The 18,171-nt window shown below is 45.0% G+C and overlaps 1 protein-coding gene across 1 annotated transcript in view; it reads left to right on the top strand.

The window, feature by feature from the left end:
* Positions 1-18,171, top strand: part of MUC6 (mucin 6, oligomeric mucus/gel-forming) — a 51,722-nt gene that overhangs the window by 17,034 nt on the left and 16,517 nt on the right. Inside the window, exons 9-15 of the mRNA XM_090034615.1 lie at positions 1,494-1,701; positions 9,529-9,651; positions 11,664-11,784; positions 14,124-14,262; positions 16,062-16,166; positions 17,313-17,385; positions 17,629-17,766. Of these exons, the coding sequence (XP_089890741.1) occupies positions 1,494-1,701; positions 9,529-9,651; positions 11,664-11,784; positions 14,124-14,262; positions 16,062-16,166; positions 17,313-17,385; positions 17,629-17,766 (907 nt within the window). The remainder of the gene's footprint in view (positions 1-1,493; positions 1,702-9,528; positions 9,652-11,663; positions 11,785-14,123; positions 14,263-16,061; positions 16,167-17,312; positions 17,386-17,628; positions 17,767-18,171) is intronic.

Raw genomic sequence — 18,171 nt, 5'->3', positions numbered from 1 at the left:
GCCTCTGAGGGCCTATTAAGAAGAACCAGCACATTTAACAAACACAAGGTATTGTGGACAATAGGGGTTGTGGGTGGAGGAGGGAGGAGGGGGAAGCAGAAGCAGAAAGCCTCCATGGATTTCAAGCAACCTGTAGATTTAGGACATTTTATGTGGGATAAACCCCATTCTTCTCACTTATGGAGTTCCCCTTATACCATTTTATGTTGTGAACTCAGGTTTCCTGTCCCCTGCACATGTTTACCTACCTAAAAGTTTATGTGGAGTCTGGTTAAAATTGTATGTCTAAAAAGCAAATGCATAGTTATGTCTTCCAAATGACAGTCCAGATTAGGTGCATGATAGTTCACTTTGGACCTACTTCTAATTCTGTGCAAGGATGCATATTTAATCTGTAGATGTATATTTACTCTGTCAAACAGAGTAGGAAGCAAGGAAGCAGAACATAGTAAGAGGGCAGAGGGTTTTCTCTCAAAATAAGAAGCTTCACTTTTTCCTCTAATACTTTCAGTGCATTTTTCTACAATTAATTTGGCAATCCAAGAATTCCATTGGCTTTACTTATCAAAACCAACCTTTCTATTTGAATTGCTGGCACAAGCACTAGAGGGAATAAGCAGAGAACTCAGGCATCATTCCTTTCAAGGTCCGCCCTTTACCGGAACAGAGAAGAAACAATAAATGGCAAGATTATAAAAAGGGAACCTACCATATTTTTAAGCAAGAGCTACTGTATATTACTGAGTGAGAAATAACCCTTTCAAGGTGTGGAGCTGCAAAAGGAAAGTTGAAATAAAACCCCTTAAAATCTATTTCCTTTGAATTTGAGGAGCACATCCTTTGGCTTGAACAGTCAAGCATTTGCTTCTTGTATGTTATTTTCTTTTGAGATATGATGCTTCAGCAGATAATGCTATGTGCATACTCAAATTATGTTGGACAAAAACAGAATGGTCGGCTATTATTACATTTCCAGATTCATTATTTTCTTTAAAAAAAGTAATGCCTAGGAACATCTCATATAACATTGTACTATCTCTAATAAACCAGCAAAGACATGCACTCATGGATTGAACAATATAATCTTGGGCCAAGAGGCACGTGTCCACACCATATTTCTTCCCAAAATGTGTTTCTTCCTGTTAGTTCTTCATGAGAAAATGATAATGCATCATTATGGAGGTGAAATGGTGACAAAAGAATGCTTAGCTTTTAGTATGATGGAAGGAGAAGTTAATTGGACATATGGAGAGCCCTTCCCCTGTAAACCATTTCATTTACATTCCCTCCCATTTTATAAAATTTCCTATGCACTTTGAGCTAAGTCAACACAAGAGTATAATTAAGAGCTGCAAGGAATTATGCCACAGTATTCTCACACCGTAGTAGTCAATTACTATTGAAAAAACTAGAGGTACAAATACTATTTTGTTGTGGTTTCAACATAGGCGAACACATTACTAGCATCCACTTTCTTTTTTGTTTGCGTTTAGGCCAGAATCTGCTCCCAACTACTTAACCTTGTGTCTCGGACCTGCAATGTGACAAAGAAAGGGTTTGTCATTCGCTGTCAGCTTGATATGCAAGACTGCAATGATCCAGGGCAAAGAAACTGTACTTGTTCTACATTGTCTGAGTACTCTAGGCAATGTGCCATGTCTCACCAGGTGGTGTCCAATTGGAGGAGTGAAGACTTCTGCTGTGAGTTATAATATTTTATACTACAAACTGATGTAGAAAGAGAATGAATTACCTAATGGAATTTTAAAAATCTGTTAACTCTCCACTTTTAAAGTCTCCACTCTTAAAAATGATTTTCTTTTTCATTGTCACAGCAATGGTGTTTGGGCAAATGGCTATCTGGAGGAGCCATACTTTGATGCATTCCAGGGACAAGCAAATACAAATTAAAAGTTTATAAATCCAATTGGGAGCTTTAGTCAAGTGTAGAACACCCATAGCTGTTGCATAATTCTAATAGTATAAAAGCCGACGTTTGTCTGTCTGTCTGTCCATAACACTTTATTCATGCTCCGATTGGCTGCCAAAAAGCCAATTAGAGTGTGAACAAGCGTTCAAACAGGAGCTGGTGGTGGTGGAGCACTGCCATGATGGTGGGCACACATAGGAGGCAGGGGCAACAGAGTGGAGGGAACAGGGAGGCAAGGCCAGCAGCGCTGGCCTCAGCCCCCTGCCCTGCTCCCTGCAGGTAGCAACGATGGCCTGACTAACCTGGTCTCTTTCTATGACCAGGTAACAAAGAGCTTAGATGGGAAGGAGGAAGTCGATGTTATCTTTTTGGACTTCCAGAAGGCCTTCGACACAGTGTCCCATCCAATTCTGGTAGGCAAGCTGAGGGACTGCGGCATTGACAAATGCACAGTCACATGGGTGGCAAACTGGCTCTAGGGGTGCACCCAGAGGGTGGTGGTGGACGGACCAATGTCGACCTGGGAGGGTGCGGGCAGTGGAGTCCCCCAGGGCTCGGTCCTTGGGCCAGTGCTGTTCAACATCTTCATTAGCGACCTGGACAAGGGTGTGGAGTGCACCCTGTTCAAGTTTGCTGATGACACCAAACTGTGGGGTAAAGTGAATACACCGGCAGGCAGGGACTGCATCCAGGCAGACCTGGATAGGTTAGAGAAGTGGGCAGATCTGAACAGGATACAGTTCAACAAGGACAAGTGCAGGGTGCTGCACCTGGGGAGAGGGAACCAGCATTATGGCTATAGGTTAGGGGCTGACCCTCTCAGCAGCACAGAGGCAGAGAGGGATCTTGGAGTCAGGGTTGACTCCAGGATGAATATGAGTCACCAATGCAACAAAGCAACAGGCAGAGCCAACCACACCCTGTCATGCATCAACAGGGGCATCACAAACAGGTCCAGACAGGTCTTGCTCCCCCTCTATGCGGCGCTGATCAGGCCGCAGCTGAAGCACTGTGTCCAGTTCTGGGCGCCACACTTCAAGAGGGACGTGGAGAACCTGGAGAGGGTCCAGAGGAGGCCACTCGTATGGTTGAGGGTCTCCGTGGCCAGCCCTATGAGGAGGAGCTGAGGGACCTGAATCTCTTCAGTCTCCACAAGAGGAGACTGAGGGGGGATCTTGTGGCTGCCTACAACTTTATCAGGGGCCACCAGCAGGGACTCGGGGAAAGTCTGTTCACCAGGACCCCCCTTGGAGTCACCAGGAACAATGGCCACAAGCTGAGGGAGGATAGGTTTAGGTTGGATATTAGGAAGAACTACTTCACTGTAAGGGTGGCCAGAGCCTGGAATAGGCTTCCCAGAGAGGTGGTGCTCTCACCTTCCCTGGAAATCTTCAAGAGGATACTGGATAGGCACCTGGCTGGGGTCTTATGACCCCTGCCACCCCCAGTGCTCCTTCCTGCCCATGGCAAGGGGTCAGACTAGATGATCTGTCTAGGTCCCTTCCGACTCATTGATTCTATGATGGCGTGAAGGGAGAGCCATGGCTACCAGAGCTGGCCTCGCTGCCCCCCCCCCGCCACACTCCTTGCAGGTGATGACAGTGGTGGCTCAGGGACAGAGTGGGGTCAAGATGCCACGAGACAGGACAAGGCCACCAGCTGTAGCCTGAGCCCACCCCTCCCCCTTCCATCATCACCGCCTGCAGGGCCAAGGCACTGGCGGTGTGGGGGGAGCAGGCCTGACGCGGGTTAGGGGAATAGCAGGCACACCAAGGTGGTGGTGGTGGAGGGAGGGAAGGAGTGGGCCCGGGCCTGACATGGGCTGGGAGAAGAACTGAGCCTGAGGAGAAGCCGACCAGCTGCAGTGGTGGGGGGTGAGGAGCAGCAGGTCCAGCCCCAAGTGGCCGATGTGGCAGTGGCAGAGGGAGGGAAGGAGTGAGCCTCCTCCTCCCCTCCGGCCCAGGCCCACTCCTCCCCAACCCCCCCTCTTCTGTGTCAGCTCTGAGCCTGCTCCACCCATTTTCCTGCCACTGCCGGGTCAGCCCAGGCCCGCTGCAGTAGCCCAGCTTCTCCCCACCCTCTGGCCCAGTCCTCCCCAGTATTGGGCCTGGGCCCACTCCTCCCCTCCCCCCACTGCTGTGGCGGGGATGGGGGGAGCATGCCTGACCCACAATCAGCAGGAGGTAAAGGGGGAGCAGGCCTGGATTGGGGGGTGGGTAGTACAGGGCTCCATCCCCACATGCTCCCCCCTCCATCATTCCTGATAGGCAATTGGCTAGTAATATTATAAAGACATTCCAAACACAGGAAGGAAAACCATTTTTCTCTCCAATGCCCCATCAGTCAAAAGACAAAAGGTAATAAAAAGTTCCTGCATCTGGATCCCAGGCCAACAAATTTAAATGGGAAGAATACCCACAGCGAAGTGTGGGAAAATTGGCAGGCTCCCCAGACTCTCTCCAGCAGGTTGCTTTCTCTGCTCACTGCACTTTTCTCACTTTGTGCCAGGCTAAAAGAGCCATGGAATAGAGCCAATGTTAAAGGTCCTATAACTCCTTTTGTCATCATCTCTATTAGTCTCATCTGGGCTCCGATCACAGGAGTTACACATGCTAAGCAGGTCTATTATTGAAGATGAAACCTCTTAGTTGTAAAGACCATTGGGGAAGTAATCTCTTCTACTACTGTCAGGGTGTGAACAGAAACTGCATTCAAAGAATTTCAATTACCTTTGAAACACTTCAAAGAAGGAGCTGCACAAATGTCCAAGGAGCTGGACAAATGCCCTTTCAAATGCTCCAAAAATGGCCACAGTACTCTAAAAATGACCCTCTTAGAATGAGGTACTATTTAGAAATGTTTCAATATGAAATCCTTCTTGTTACATATGGGCACTCTATGGAGCATGACCGGGGACTCCTCCAGTGTCTACAGAGCTCCACTCTACTCCCTGCATAGGGGAGGTAGAAGGAGAGCAGGGAAGGTATCAGTGGGCATGTCTACACAAGACACTATGGCACAGTACCAATGAGCTGCTATGCTGTAGCTCATTGCTATGGCACCATAGTATTACCAGGCATGAACCATGACAGTGATGCTACTGTGCAGTAGCATCTAAAAACAATCATGCAGTGATGGTACTGTGCAGTAATACAGGTTACTAAATGACTTCTCAGTAACAACTGCACAGTCTGCCACTCGTGTAGATACAGCCAGTGAGCACTGTTCTGTGAACTCCACTTCCACTCTCCTGGAGTGCCCCTCCCCTAGCCACCTCCACTGGGGCCAGGAGACCTGAGAACCAGAGAGCCCATGCTCCCCACCAGAACCAGGAAACCAGAGACACTGAGCACCTCCCCCCTCCCCACACCACTAGAAGCAAAATTCTGGCTCGCAGTCGCTGCATACCTCTCTGTGTTTGGTCTTCCAGCTTCAGTGGGGAGGTGCAGGGTCTTCAGTTTTGGCAGGGTGGCAGCATGGACACCCCAGGAGAGCAGAGGTGGAGTGCTCACTGACATTAGCTCCATTCCCCTTCCCCTCGCCCATGGTGGGGGAAAGCAGTGGAGGAGACAGGACTGCAGCCACCAGGACAGGGAGGCTTCAGAACTGCACTGACAATCCTCTTTCCCTCTCTCAGAGTATGGAGGTATGAGAAATCATAGAAAATGAAGGGTAGAAGGGACCTGAGGAGGTCATCTAGTTCAACCCTCTGCTCAAAGTAGGACCATCCCCAACTAGATCATCCCAGCCAAGGCTTTGTCTAGCCGGGTTTTGAAAACCTCCAAGGGTGGAGATTGTGCCACCTCTCTGGGTAACCTGTTCCAATGTTTTACTACCCTCCTACTGGGAAAATTCTGCCTAATATCTAACCTAAACTTCCCTTGCTGCAACTTGAGACCATTGCTCCTTGTTCTGTCATCTGTCACCACTGAGAACAGTCTAGCTCCATCCTCTTTTGAACCCCTCTTCAGGTGGTTGAAGGCTGCTATTAAATCCCCCTTCAGTCTTCTCTTCTTGAGACTAAATAAACCCAGTTCCCTCAGCTTCTCCTCACAAGTCATGACCCTGAGCCCCCTCACCATTTTTGTTGCTTTCCACTGGACTCTCTACAATTTGTCATCCTTTCTGTGGTGGAGGGCCCAAAACTGGACAAGGTGCTCCTAATGTGGCCTCACCAGTGCTGAACAGAGGGGAATAATCACATTCCTTGATCTTCTGGCAACACTCCTACCAATGCAGCCCAGTATGCCATTAGCCTTCTTGGCAACAAAGGCATACTGCTGGCTCATATTCAGCTTATTGTTCACTGTAACCCCCAGGTCCTTTTCTGCAGAGCTGCTGCTTAGCCAATCCGTGTCCAACCTGTGCTAGCGCATGGGATTGTTCCATCCTAAGTGCAGGACTTTGCACTTGCCCTTATTGAACCACGTCAGATTTATTTTGATCAAATATTTCGGTTAAGTCGCTCTGAATCCTAGCTATATCTTCCAACATATCTACTACTCCCCACAGCTTGATGTCATTTGCAGACTTGTGAGGGTGCACTCTGTGCCATCCTCCAGGTCATTGCTGAAGACATTGAACAAAATCAGCCCCAAAACCAACCCCTGGGGCACTCCATTTGATACTGACTGCCAACTAGACATCGAGTCATTGATTACTACACTGTGAACTTGATGCTCTAGTCAGTTTTCTATCTAACTTATAGTCCTATCCGGTCTATACTTCCTTAGAAGTTGTGGGAGACTATCAAAAACCTTGCTAAAATTAAAGTACATCCACTGGTCTCCCCACATCCACAGAGCCAGTCACCTCAGCACAGACAGCAATCAGGTTGGTCAGGCAAGACTTGCCTGACCATGGTGAATCCATGCTGACTATTCCTAATCACCTTCTTCTCCTACAAGTGCTTAGAAATGGATTCCTTGAGTATCTGCTCCATGATTTTTCCAGGGACCGAGGTGAGGCTGACTGGTTTGTAGTTCCCTGGATCCTCCTCCTTCCCTTTCTTAAATATGGGCACTATGTTTACCCTTTTCCAATCATCCAGGACCTCTTCTACTCACCATGAGTTTTCAAAGATGACAGCCAGTGGCTCTGCAATCACATCAGCCAACTCCCTCAGCACCCTCAAGTGCATCCCATCTGGCCCCATGGACTTGTACATGTCCAGCTTTTCTAAACAGACCCTAACCAGTTCTTTCACCACTGAGGGCTGCTCACCTCCTCCCCAAACTCTGCTGCCCAATGCAGTAGTTTGGGAACTGGCCTTGCCATGAAGACTGAGGCAAAAAAGGCATTGAGCGCTTCAGCCTTTTCTGCATCCTCTGTAAGAAGGGAGTAGAGCCTCAGGTCATAGCAGCCCTCTGTTGCACCCTCTGGCTGAAGACCAGGCCTCTATGCTATGATGATTTTTGAACCACTCCAGCTATATGGACCTGACAGGTTTGTATGTCTGTCCACAGCTGAAACACACCTTTTTTAAAATGCTTCAAATGCAACTGCACTGTGAAGCACTTCAAATGCTATACCAGTCCATATCCTCAGAGACTTGCATGCTTTTTTAAAAAGATTCTTTGTGGCTTCCTTTTGTTGACAAACCTCTGAGTCTGCTGGAACACCTGACTGCAGCTATAGATATCAAAATTGTCACCAAAATAAAGGAAGAAAAAAGAGAGAACGAAAGAAAAAGGTTCCTTAAAAGGACTTTAGAAAGATCCATTTCTTTATGAAGCCCTTCAAAATCCAGCTGAAACTGTAATGTTTAGTCAGCATAACACAGCAGTCTCATTGTTTTACTAGGGTCATGCTGACCATGTGAAAGTCACAAATAGCTTTAAGTGACTTTATTATTTCTAAACCAGCACACATGTTAAATTACCACAGAGCTTGTGCCAAGAAAGTGACGCTTTCAAAATGACCTTTTATAAGGTCATTTTGTCCTTTAGAAACAGATTATTTACCCATAATTCTGTTTACCCTTTATGTATTTTTATGGTAATTCTGTTCCATCAATGGCTAGTTAGTAAAACAAATTAATTTCGCAGGAACATCCTTTCCCTTACCCCTTTTATTGCTGCTGCTTTGACACCTCCTACTGTTTATTTGGATTTTAACAACAAAGGATGACAGAATCCCAAATGATATTATATTTCTAAATCCATTAATTGACTTTCCATATTTTCTCACAAACTCCTCATGGTCATCTTCTAGTCCTTGCACTTTTTTGTCCTGCCTGCCTCTCTAATCTTATACCCTCCACTCTCTTCTCCTTCCCTGCACTCCTCCCAGTCTTCATGCACCATTGCCCTCCATCTGTTTCCATACTTTTGACTTCTTGCCCTCTGTCACACTTCCCCTTATACTTACTGTAACCTCTAACCACTTCCCTGCCAAGTCCCTCAGCCCTCACCTGCTTTCTAAATCGCTTCTCTTTCTGGAATGATTCCTTCCTTCCTTCCCTCCAATATAACCTCCCATTCATTATTTTGTTTGTCTTGGGTTACAAATGCGTTAGGGCAGCAAACAGGTCTTGGTAAATATTTGTAAGTCACCTTGTAAATTTATTAAGCACACTAAACATAATAACTCTAGTATAACCTGTGTTTTAATATTTATATTGCCAATGGACCATTAAGCTACAAAATATTACCAGAACTTGTAGTTACAGAAATAATTGAAAGGAAAGAAATTCTGTGTTAAGGTTAAACAGCAAATATCTGCAGGTGAGAAAACAAGAGCATTGTTCTACAAAAAAACAAAGTCATAAATATGTAGAATTTGATTATGCTTTGCTCTACATTTTGTGGAGTCATTTAATCTTGTGGAAAAGGGGGAGTTGAGTGCTAGCAAATCACAATCTCACTCACTTTGTACATTGTGATTATATAAAGTATAAGCCAATGATTATATAAAGTATAAGACAATGGAGAATATTATTCTTAAGGTTCCAGTGCCAACACTTCCAATTCCTCCCATTTCAATTCTGCTTATCTTCCTTTTCCTGGTGGAATGACTCTATTTACAGGGGTGGGCAATTATTTGGGCTGGAGGGCCACTTAAGGAGTTTTGATGAGCTGTTAAGGGGAGAAGCCAACTGATATTATCCAGCCTGCCAGCTGCTGCCACAAGACTAAGAGGGCAGGGCTGGGCTACCATCTGTGACTCTCCCCACCTGCACACTTGCAGCAGAGAATACTTCTGGGACTATGTGTGGGGGCATGGGGAGGGCTGGCAGAGGGCCTGCCTTGGGGCAGGGAAGGGGGTAGAAATTGAGGGTGGGGTGGAGAGCAGAGAAGCAGCAGCAGTGGCAGCAGTCCCCAGAGGAGCAGCTGCAGACACCTCTGGCATAACTGGAGCAAATGAAGGGTACTGGGCGGCAGGGAGGGGTTACCTTCTCACACTGGGGGATCATGTGGCACATTTCCATCAGTGCACCCTTTGGGAATCAGTGTGCTAGAGGCAGTGCCAGATTCCATAAGGGCTATCCTCCCCTCATCCTCATCTTCATCCTTGTCCTCCAGGGCCGGTAAGATATTTCTCTTTCTTTGAACGTAGGAAGATGTGTCTTAATATCTTAACATCATTGTGTGTTACAGCTATAGGAAAATGCTCTGCTAACCAAATCTATAAGGAATATGGGTCTCCCTGTGTTAAAACCTGTTCCAATCCAGAGTACAGCTGTTCTAGTTCCTGCACATATGGCTGTTTTTGCCCAGAAGGTAAAGTAGTACATACATTTGTCCTGTACTGTGCTGCTGGCAGGACCATTTCATGACATGGTTTTAATATGGGATATGTATATGCTATCTCCTTAAAGTACTGTTTAAAACATAATATTATTATTCATTTCCTGTTCTAAATAATTGTTAACCTTGTTCAACATTAACAGTTATGTGGTTCCCTTCTTTGACTCCAGAAGTAGCTGCATGTCACTGGTGAACAGAAAGATTCTGCTGTACAATGTATAATTTGCAAAACCCTTAGGCATATTGCAGGATGAACAGTCCCACAATAATTTAATTACATTTTTGTTGGCATTTCCTGAAATTTCTGGACTAAAAAAAAAATCAAACCAGAGAATTCCCTCCACATTGCTATGACGTAGGAAATCACATTAGCATCATCCCCATTTTGCAGCAGGTGGAAGTGGAGATTATGTAGTCTGTCCAGAGCAGCACTTAAATGTAGTGGCAAAACTAGTATTAGGGCTAAGGTGTTCCAGGTTCCCAAGTACTCTGTCCTAATTAGTACACTGCCCAGCATAATGACAGCAATGTAATGACACAAAATATTAGAAAAGTAAGATTTATAAAGAAAACCTACTTTTATCTGAGGTGGAGTTCAAGCTTGAGGTGAGAGATTTATATATATAGTTGTATATAGTGAAAGTAGCTGCATGGCCAAAAAAACCTCACATGTACAGGCATTTGGTTTCTACCTGGAGAATCACCATAAGAGCATACAAATGTTAGTTACATTTCTGCTGCAGAAAGCACACCTAATTTGGGAGCATGATCTTCTTCATCCAATGAGAAAGATCTTGCCTGTGTTTTGTGCATACTTGTATGCTTTCCTATCCCTCCATGCCTCCCACACTGGGAAGTCAGGCAGTGGAGAAGTGCTGCTTCTGCCTTCCCAAGACCTGAGTCACCCCAGTCTGGAGCAAGCATGGGGAGCAGCAGCAGCAGTTGGACTCCTGGAATCAGGGGGAAATCAGGGGTAAGAATGCTTCTTGCGTGCCCTCCCCAGACTAGGGGCTACAATGCATGGGGAGCACTGCCCCATTACTCGCCCCCCTGCTGAAGACCAGGAGGGGAGTGGAAGTCAGGAGCAGCCGCCCGCTGATCCCCACCCGTTCCACACACTGGGGTGTTTCGGTTTAACGAGAACAGGGAGCCTTCTTTAAATAAGCATGTGCAGTTGGGGACAGTAGAGCATATGCCCAGCACCTCCTGCTGTGTGCACCAGTTTAAAGAATGTCCCTGCCTTCCCTGGCACTGCTCCAGACTGACCCAGAGCAATGTGGGGTGAGGTAGGCTGCGATGCCACAGAAGCAGGGCTCCCTGAACCTTGCTTCCATGGCAGAATGCCCTCATCTCATACCCTCCGGGGCAGTCCAGGGCAGTGTCAGGCATGGCAGGTTGCTATGCCCCAGTGGAGGCTCCCTGAGCCTCCTTCCCCCACGCTCCTCCAGGAGAATGACCCTGTGTCTATGGACGTGGGTGGGGGGCATTCTCCCACAACTGGAACCCTCCCCAGGTTGTCTGATGTAGCTGCTGCTTTTCAGCAACCGCCAACTGCCAAATGACAACTTTCTCCTGTCCCAGGCAAGGGAGAGGACAGGCTGTTAATTAATGGACTCCCTTAAGGGTGGAAGTGACCCATAGAGCAGCCCTCTAATGCTCTCCTGCCTGGGGCCTGTAGCTCTGTAGCTCACTTACATAGCTGTTTGGCCAGAGCTAGTATGCTCTAGGTCCTGGGCTCTTTTTCTACCAGTAGAAACAAATGCCTGTCCATAGCCTTAATCTGACTGTAAAGAGAGCAGGTAGAGAAAAGAAGACACAATGGTTTTTTGCAGTGAGTCAGAGCAAACAGCTATTTCTGGAATGTATTCAGAAAAATAATTGCTTCTGAAAAGCAAGATTCATAGGGGATAGGGTGGAAGAGCTCTGGGGGCTAAAGAGTAATTTGAAAATGGCTGTTTACCTATTTGATTTGCTTTTCTGGGTAGGCACTGTTCTGGATGACATATCAAGAAATCGAACATGTGTTCCCATTAGCGACTGCCCATGCATGTTGAATGGGAAGAAATATGCTCCTGGGGATATAATGAAAGCAGCATGCAGGACCTGGTGAGTGATGACAGATTTCTTTGAAAAAGGTTGGAAGCAATCTTCCTGAACTGCTGGATGATTTGACATAATTGTAGCATGATTTGAAAAACTGGGTAGTCCATCCCATTCCTACCAGACTGGTAAAAAATGTTACAGAGATTATTTTGCTGGAAGTCTCAGTGCAGAAGTTTTAAGCACCGAATGAACCAGGAAACTGAGGGTCAACTCCTTTTTTGTTTTACAGGACTGAGTGGCACATATGCAGCTGTATAGCTGCAGATTTTGGTATTTACACATAGCTTGAGATTCTATTTCGCCCTGTGAAATGGAAACAGAATTGCCTTGTGAGTTTACGTGCTAGAAGTCAAATGAAGGCTCTAGTTCAATATCCCAGTTTTAGGGCCCTTGTAAAGTTAGTGAAAAAGTTATGTTCTAGTCCTTGCCCAGAGGTGTGAGCCTGCATCTCCTGTTTCCCAGCAAAATTTTCTAACCACAATGCCCAGGCCCTCTCCAGTCTTCCTCTTGAAGCTGACCCACTGTACCTTGTATTTACTATTTATTGGATAAACAGCACTGGGAACGTTTCAGTGCCCTTGGAAACAGGGGTCAAGGCTAGAATCTAAGCCCCATCCTTCTAAGGGCTTCAGTCAGCCACACACCTTCTGGTATGTGTTCTTCCTCTTGACCCTACATATCTCCCTCTCTTTACTGCCCAGTAGGCCAGTTCCATAGAAGAAAGAGAACAATCTAAGCAATGGCTAGCCTGTGGCCTGATGGTTAAAGCACTTTGTAGAGATGCAGATGCAAGCTCCCTCTGTCTAGTTGGGGACATAGAACCATGGTCTCCCATTCTCTAAGCAACTGCCTTAACCTCTGGGGTAAAAGGTAGACCGGTTGTCCCCATCCTCCTGCATATAACACCTACTAGTTGTGGTTTCCCTGCAACTAGGATTTCAGGATTTACTAACACCCCACACATGCCTGGATAATGCCACATCAATGGGCAGCTGCCCAGTCAGAGCAGAGCCCTACTGAGCATAGTCAGTACACAGACTTGTACACATACAGCTGAATCACAAACTCCGTAAGTACCCAAAACTGAAAGCATGACTAATTATGTCCTATTTATGTCCATAAAGTGTAAAAGGACTTGGCCCTAAAATTGGCTTTTACCATTAGAAATTGTTGTCCCAGGTCAGTGTTTTATCTATTTGGCACAGCAGTGTGGAAAAGACCACTCTACTATAGTTAGTCTATGGATAAATAAGTAATCTGTTCTGCAGAATTGTCACTACTATAAACTTTTCTATATAGATTTATTTAGGAAATGTTATGGCTGCAAGAGAGCTAAGAGAGGCAGATAGCCATGTTAGCTTGAAGTCATGGAAAAGGGTGGCTAGATTTGCCCTGATAGACTAACTAAATTAGAGATGGATAGTATAAACTTTTTTAAACAGCTGACTAACTTTATCAGACAGGCTTACTTCAGTGTCATGAAGTAAGCCTGCTGCTAATGACAGTTTATGTTTTACATCTCTGATTCAGTTAGTCTATAATTTGCAAATCTACCCTGCTTTCTGCCTGTGAAAGAGCCAAGCCATGCAAAGGTCTCAACACCTTCAGACTGAGATAAATAGAGTCAGTGTATGTATTTAGCAAATGATAATGCAAAGAAAAAAATATATGGAGAAGAAGAACTATGCATGTTGGCGAAGGCAGCATATAAATCTAACAAATAAATAAGTATGCCCTCATGGAGAATGTTTTGAACTTTTAGAGACAAAGAAAAGATAAAATGTTGAAGGCTCTTGAAAAGAAAGTTCAGAACTTATCACATACTATAGATGTTTACTACTCACTGGGCATGTCTACATGTTCATTAATGCACAGTGGTTACTGCACATTCATTTTAGTACTTGTATAATCAAGTGCTAAATAAATGCACAGTAACCAGAGTTACTGCACAGTAACCAAAGTTACTGCACAGTAGCACCTTTTTAGTGGTGCTACTGCACAGTAGCCTAATAACACTGTACAGTAGCACATTAGCACAATTTATACAGTGACACGCTACTGCACAGTATTATTAGGCTATGGCGTAGTTAGTGTCTTGTGTCAGTGCATCCACTGTGGCATATCAGTCATTCAGTAATCAAGATGATGAGTTTAGCCATCTTTAGATTTCCACAGAATGACAGATCACATCTATCTACTTTGAGATATTGCTGCATGGAGATATGACCAAAAAGATGCTATAGGAACGCAATCATCCAAAATCAGACCCTTAAATGAAAGGGTAGAATGAAATACTGCTGGCTAGTTAACAGGCACATAATGTAAGTTCTTGTTTTCTACAGTACATGCATAATGGGTCAGTGGAACTGCCAAGACTTACCCTGCCCAGGTAGATGTTCTCTAGAAGGAGGTTCTTTTGTCACCACATTTGATTCCAGATCATACAGGTTCCATGGAGTTTGCACCTACATCCTCATGAAGGTAAGCTCTAGAGATTTAGAAGTAAAAATGATCAAATGTTAAGGTAACATCAGACTTCCAGTCTGCCTTCACTTCCTTTCCTCTGTACCAGGGGTGTCAAAGATATGGCCCACGGGATGGATCTGGCCTGCAGAGCCCTATGGTGTGGCCCACAGTGCTGCCTGTGGGTCTTGGACCAGTCCCAGCCCTGCACTCTTTATGCAGCATGTAGAGCCAGACTGACATGCACTGCACATAGCAAAGGACACGAAGCAGATGTATAAGCTGCACACAATCTGTGGGGTCTGTCCATGGTGCACACTGCATGTGATGTGCAAGGCCAGTCTGGGGTACACTCTGCAAGTGATACCTTCACCACACAGGCCCTGAACACTGGATCCAACCCATAGGGGTAGTCTGTGGACTGAATCCAGCCTACAGACTGGCCGCATGCCCCTCCTCCACCCTTTGGAATGCTGTACTTGGTGCTGAAAAAGGGTGGAAAGAGTTTTCATTAGGAAGTGAAACTCTACACAGTCATCTTTGACATAATCAGTTTTTTTATTAAATTATAAACATCATAAGGGTGGTTGCTACTAGTAAAGATCTATTTTATTGCAAGCACTGTCAGATCATACAGAGGTTCTTTGTTACTGTCTCACTGTTAATGGGATTTCCAGGTCCAAAGGGTAAAGATATATAGATGTAAAATGAGATCTTTATTATAGTTATTTGATAGTATGCTAAAACTGCTTATATGTGATGGGTCCAAGTTGCATTTAAGCATAACTGGAAAATGTTATCTGGAATTCAGTATCCACTCTGGAATAGGCATGAGTATCTATCCTAGAGAGGAGTGCAACTTTTTAAAAGGACAAATACCACTCATAATTCAATTGAAGCCTTGAGAAGTGCCAGCACCTGTGGGAATTCCCTGGTAGGCACTGTTCCAGTTAAAGGAGCAAACAGCAAGCAGCCTTTGGATTGCATAAAAAGGGTGCATCTACACAAGATGTGTAACACGCGTTAGCCTAATTTAATGCACATTATGGACACACGTCTATACAGGAGGAAAGCTTGCATGCAGCTGCCACCACCCACTGCCCCACTGCACCCAGCCACACACGCTTCTCCCCCCACCCCACCCATTCCATGTCTGGCCCCACACCACCCCACCTCTGGGAGGCAGAGGTAGAGGCAACATGGGGTGGTAGGTGGCAGTGCTTCATTCCCATCCACCCCACCCATCATTCTTGATGGGCATTCTTGATGCAGCACTGGCTGGAGCCACACTCCGCTGGAAGCCATGCCCCCCAAGAGTATTATGCACAGACACACAAACAGATGGACTAAGCCCTTTTTATATATAGATTCTTCATGCCATGACTGTAAGCTTTTGAGCAAATAAACCGTATATCCAAATCCTACAGTAAAGAAACTTGCATCTGAAAAGCAGGGGAAGGTCCTGCTTTGACCATGGCCTTCTGAGGTCCCTTCCATCCCTAATTTTCTATGATTCTATAATCTGAAAACTTGTCCCACCATTTTCTCTTTCAGCATGTCGGATTCAGGAAAGGCTACTCAGTCTGCTGAAACAAATTGGTTAAGATAGATTGTGAATTCATCACAGAATACTTTTCTACCTCCCATCACTTACATAGCAACAGAGTAAGACATATTATGAGGAATAAAGGTTTGTTCTCACACCAGCAAGAAATATTTAGGGTAAAACAGAAGGAGTACTATAGATGCTGTGCACAAATATAGATTTGGATCTTTTTTTCTCCATGCAAGCATGCCTTCTTGTTATTTTCTTTCAGAGTCCCAGCCTTCCCCACAATGGAACCCTGATGGCTATGTATGATAAGTCTGGTTTTTCTCATTCTGAAACATCACTGAATGCTATCATTTACATATCTACAAGGGTAAGAGATCAGTCCATGGGACCTCCAAACTGTTTCCTTAGCCTGTCTGTCAAAATAAATAGAGAGGCTGCAAGTGGTATCACAGGGAAAAATGAAGAAGATTATGTTTTCTCTAAATGAAAACATATTCCATGATGGTAGCAGCGTTGTGTGATGTTACATCACCTTCACAAGTGAGAGGTGCCAAGCACCAAGTAACTAGATCCACAAAATGAAAAATTAGAATAGGAGCATGGGAGAAAGGTTGAAGCTTTGCTTTCTCACTGAATGCTTTAGTCACAGTAAGAGTTGATTAAATTAAATATAAACACCTTTTAGTTCAAGGCTACTCTGGAAGATCTGAAGGTTTTAGGGCCTTGTGGCATGGGACACTTAGCACTTATTTTATCTGAGATTGTAGTAAGCATTACCAGGCCAAAGAAAAAGTTAGAATGTGTTCTGAGCAGTGGCACAGTAATGCTTACTACAATCGCAGCTTGCTCTGAACAGGGCAGGAGCCAGCTGTGTGCCACCCTTCCCCACCCCGACTCCTCCCCTGAACACTAAGCCTGGCACTAGGCACCACAGCTCACATGCCCAACTGTGAAGATATGCCACCCCTATGCCCGGAGCCCACACCCTCCCTGCCATGTTCCCAGCACTGCCCAGACTGGGAGTGCCTGCCCCCATCATGCCAGGGAGAGCTGGGTCTCTGCTGCTGGCTGCAGTCAGAGGAAGGCACAGGGAACCAAGCCCAGGAGATGGAGCCTCTCCTGCCACTATATCTGTCCTGGATCTGTGGGATAAGCTGGGTTTCTGCCACTGGCAGTCTTTAACCAGCTCCTGTGTGGTGCTGGGGTGACAATCAGCTAACTGTCAGTCCCAGCCCCTGTACCACACAAGTCTTGAACTCACATGATTTCCATGGAGCAGTCTGATAGCTGAACATGTGATACTTAATACGATCTGGAGATACTCCTCCCATGAAAAGTTCTAATTTTGCTACAGTAGAATTGCATTTAGCATGCATTTCACTGCTTAAACGCACGGACACCTTAATGCTTTAAATGTATTTTATACATCCTAAGTGTAATGTGAGACAATCTTTGGATAATATTTGGTTTTCAGTTCATCTACTCATTTCTGATTCTGTCTTCCTCTTCACAGGACAAAATTGTAATCTTTCAAAATGAAGTCTTTAGTGACAACACTGAATTCAAGTGGTTGCCTTATAAATCAGGTAAAGAACAAAGCAGAACGTGGAATATGCAAGCCTAGATCAAACCTTGTGTTCATCTAGTCCAGCATCTTTTCTTCAGCAGCTGTCAAACAGCAGAAGTTTCAGAGGAAGATGAAAAATTCACAATACCCCTCTCCAAATATGCAGTATTATATGTGGCAGAAATTTGCAGGTATACAGAGAATTTTTAAATATTAATATATTAACCAAATAATTATTTGTAAATATTTTAATTTTTTTTAGGTGACATCACCATTTTCAGACAGTCCTCTACCCATATTCAAATGTACACAAATTTTGGGCTGGAGATAACAATTCAGACATCACCAGTGTTTCAGGTCTATGTGAAAGTAGGACCTTCTTTCAAAGGCAGAACCGTGGGTAAGGAATCCAATCTCTTCTCACATCCCATTATGAAGAGAGGTTCTCTCTCACTTAGCCACCTTCTAAGAGAGATTGTCTCTTCCCTTTACTGAAAAGCCAGTGTGCATCCAGGAATCTGAGCAAATACAATAGATGAAAGTTGCAGAAGCATACATTAGGCAAGACAACCATCTTCCTTTTTACTAACAACAGTTTCAAAACCTGTCTCATTGAAATGAGCATTAAATAAGGCAGCCTTGGCTTGCTTAATATGTGCTTTAGTGCACAGTGATTGAGGCCGAATATCTATATGGCCCTGTCTAATTTACTATATGTTTCTTAGTCCACTAGTTTTAAACCTTATTAGATTCAAGGCACACCTGAGAAAATGCCAGGTCTTAGTTTTCACTCAATTTTTTACTA

Source organism: Crocodylus siamensis, chromosome 2 (genome assembly GCF_052110815.1).
Source record: "Crocodylus siamensis isolate JL-2025a chromosome 2, ASM5211081v1, whole genome shotgun sequence".
NCBI classification, from domain to species: Eukaryota; Metazoa; Chordata; order Crocodylia; family Crocodylidae; genus Crocodylus; species Crocodylus siamensis.
This window is presented reverse-complemented; position numbering and strand designations above follow the sequence as displayed.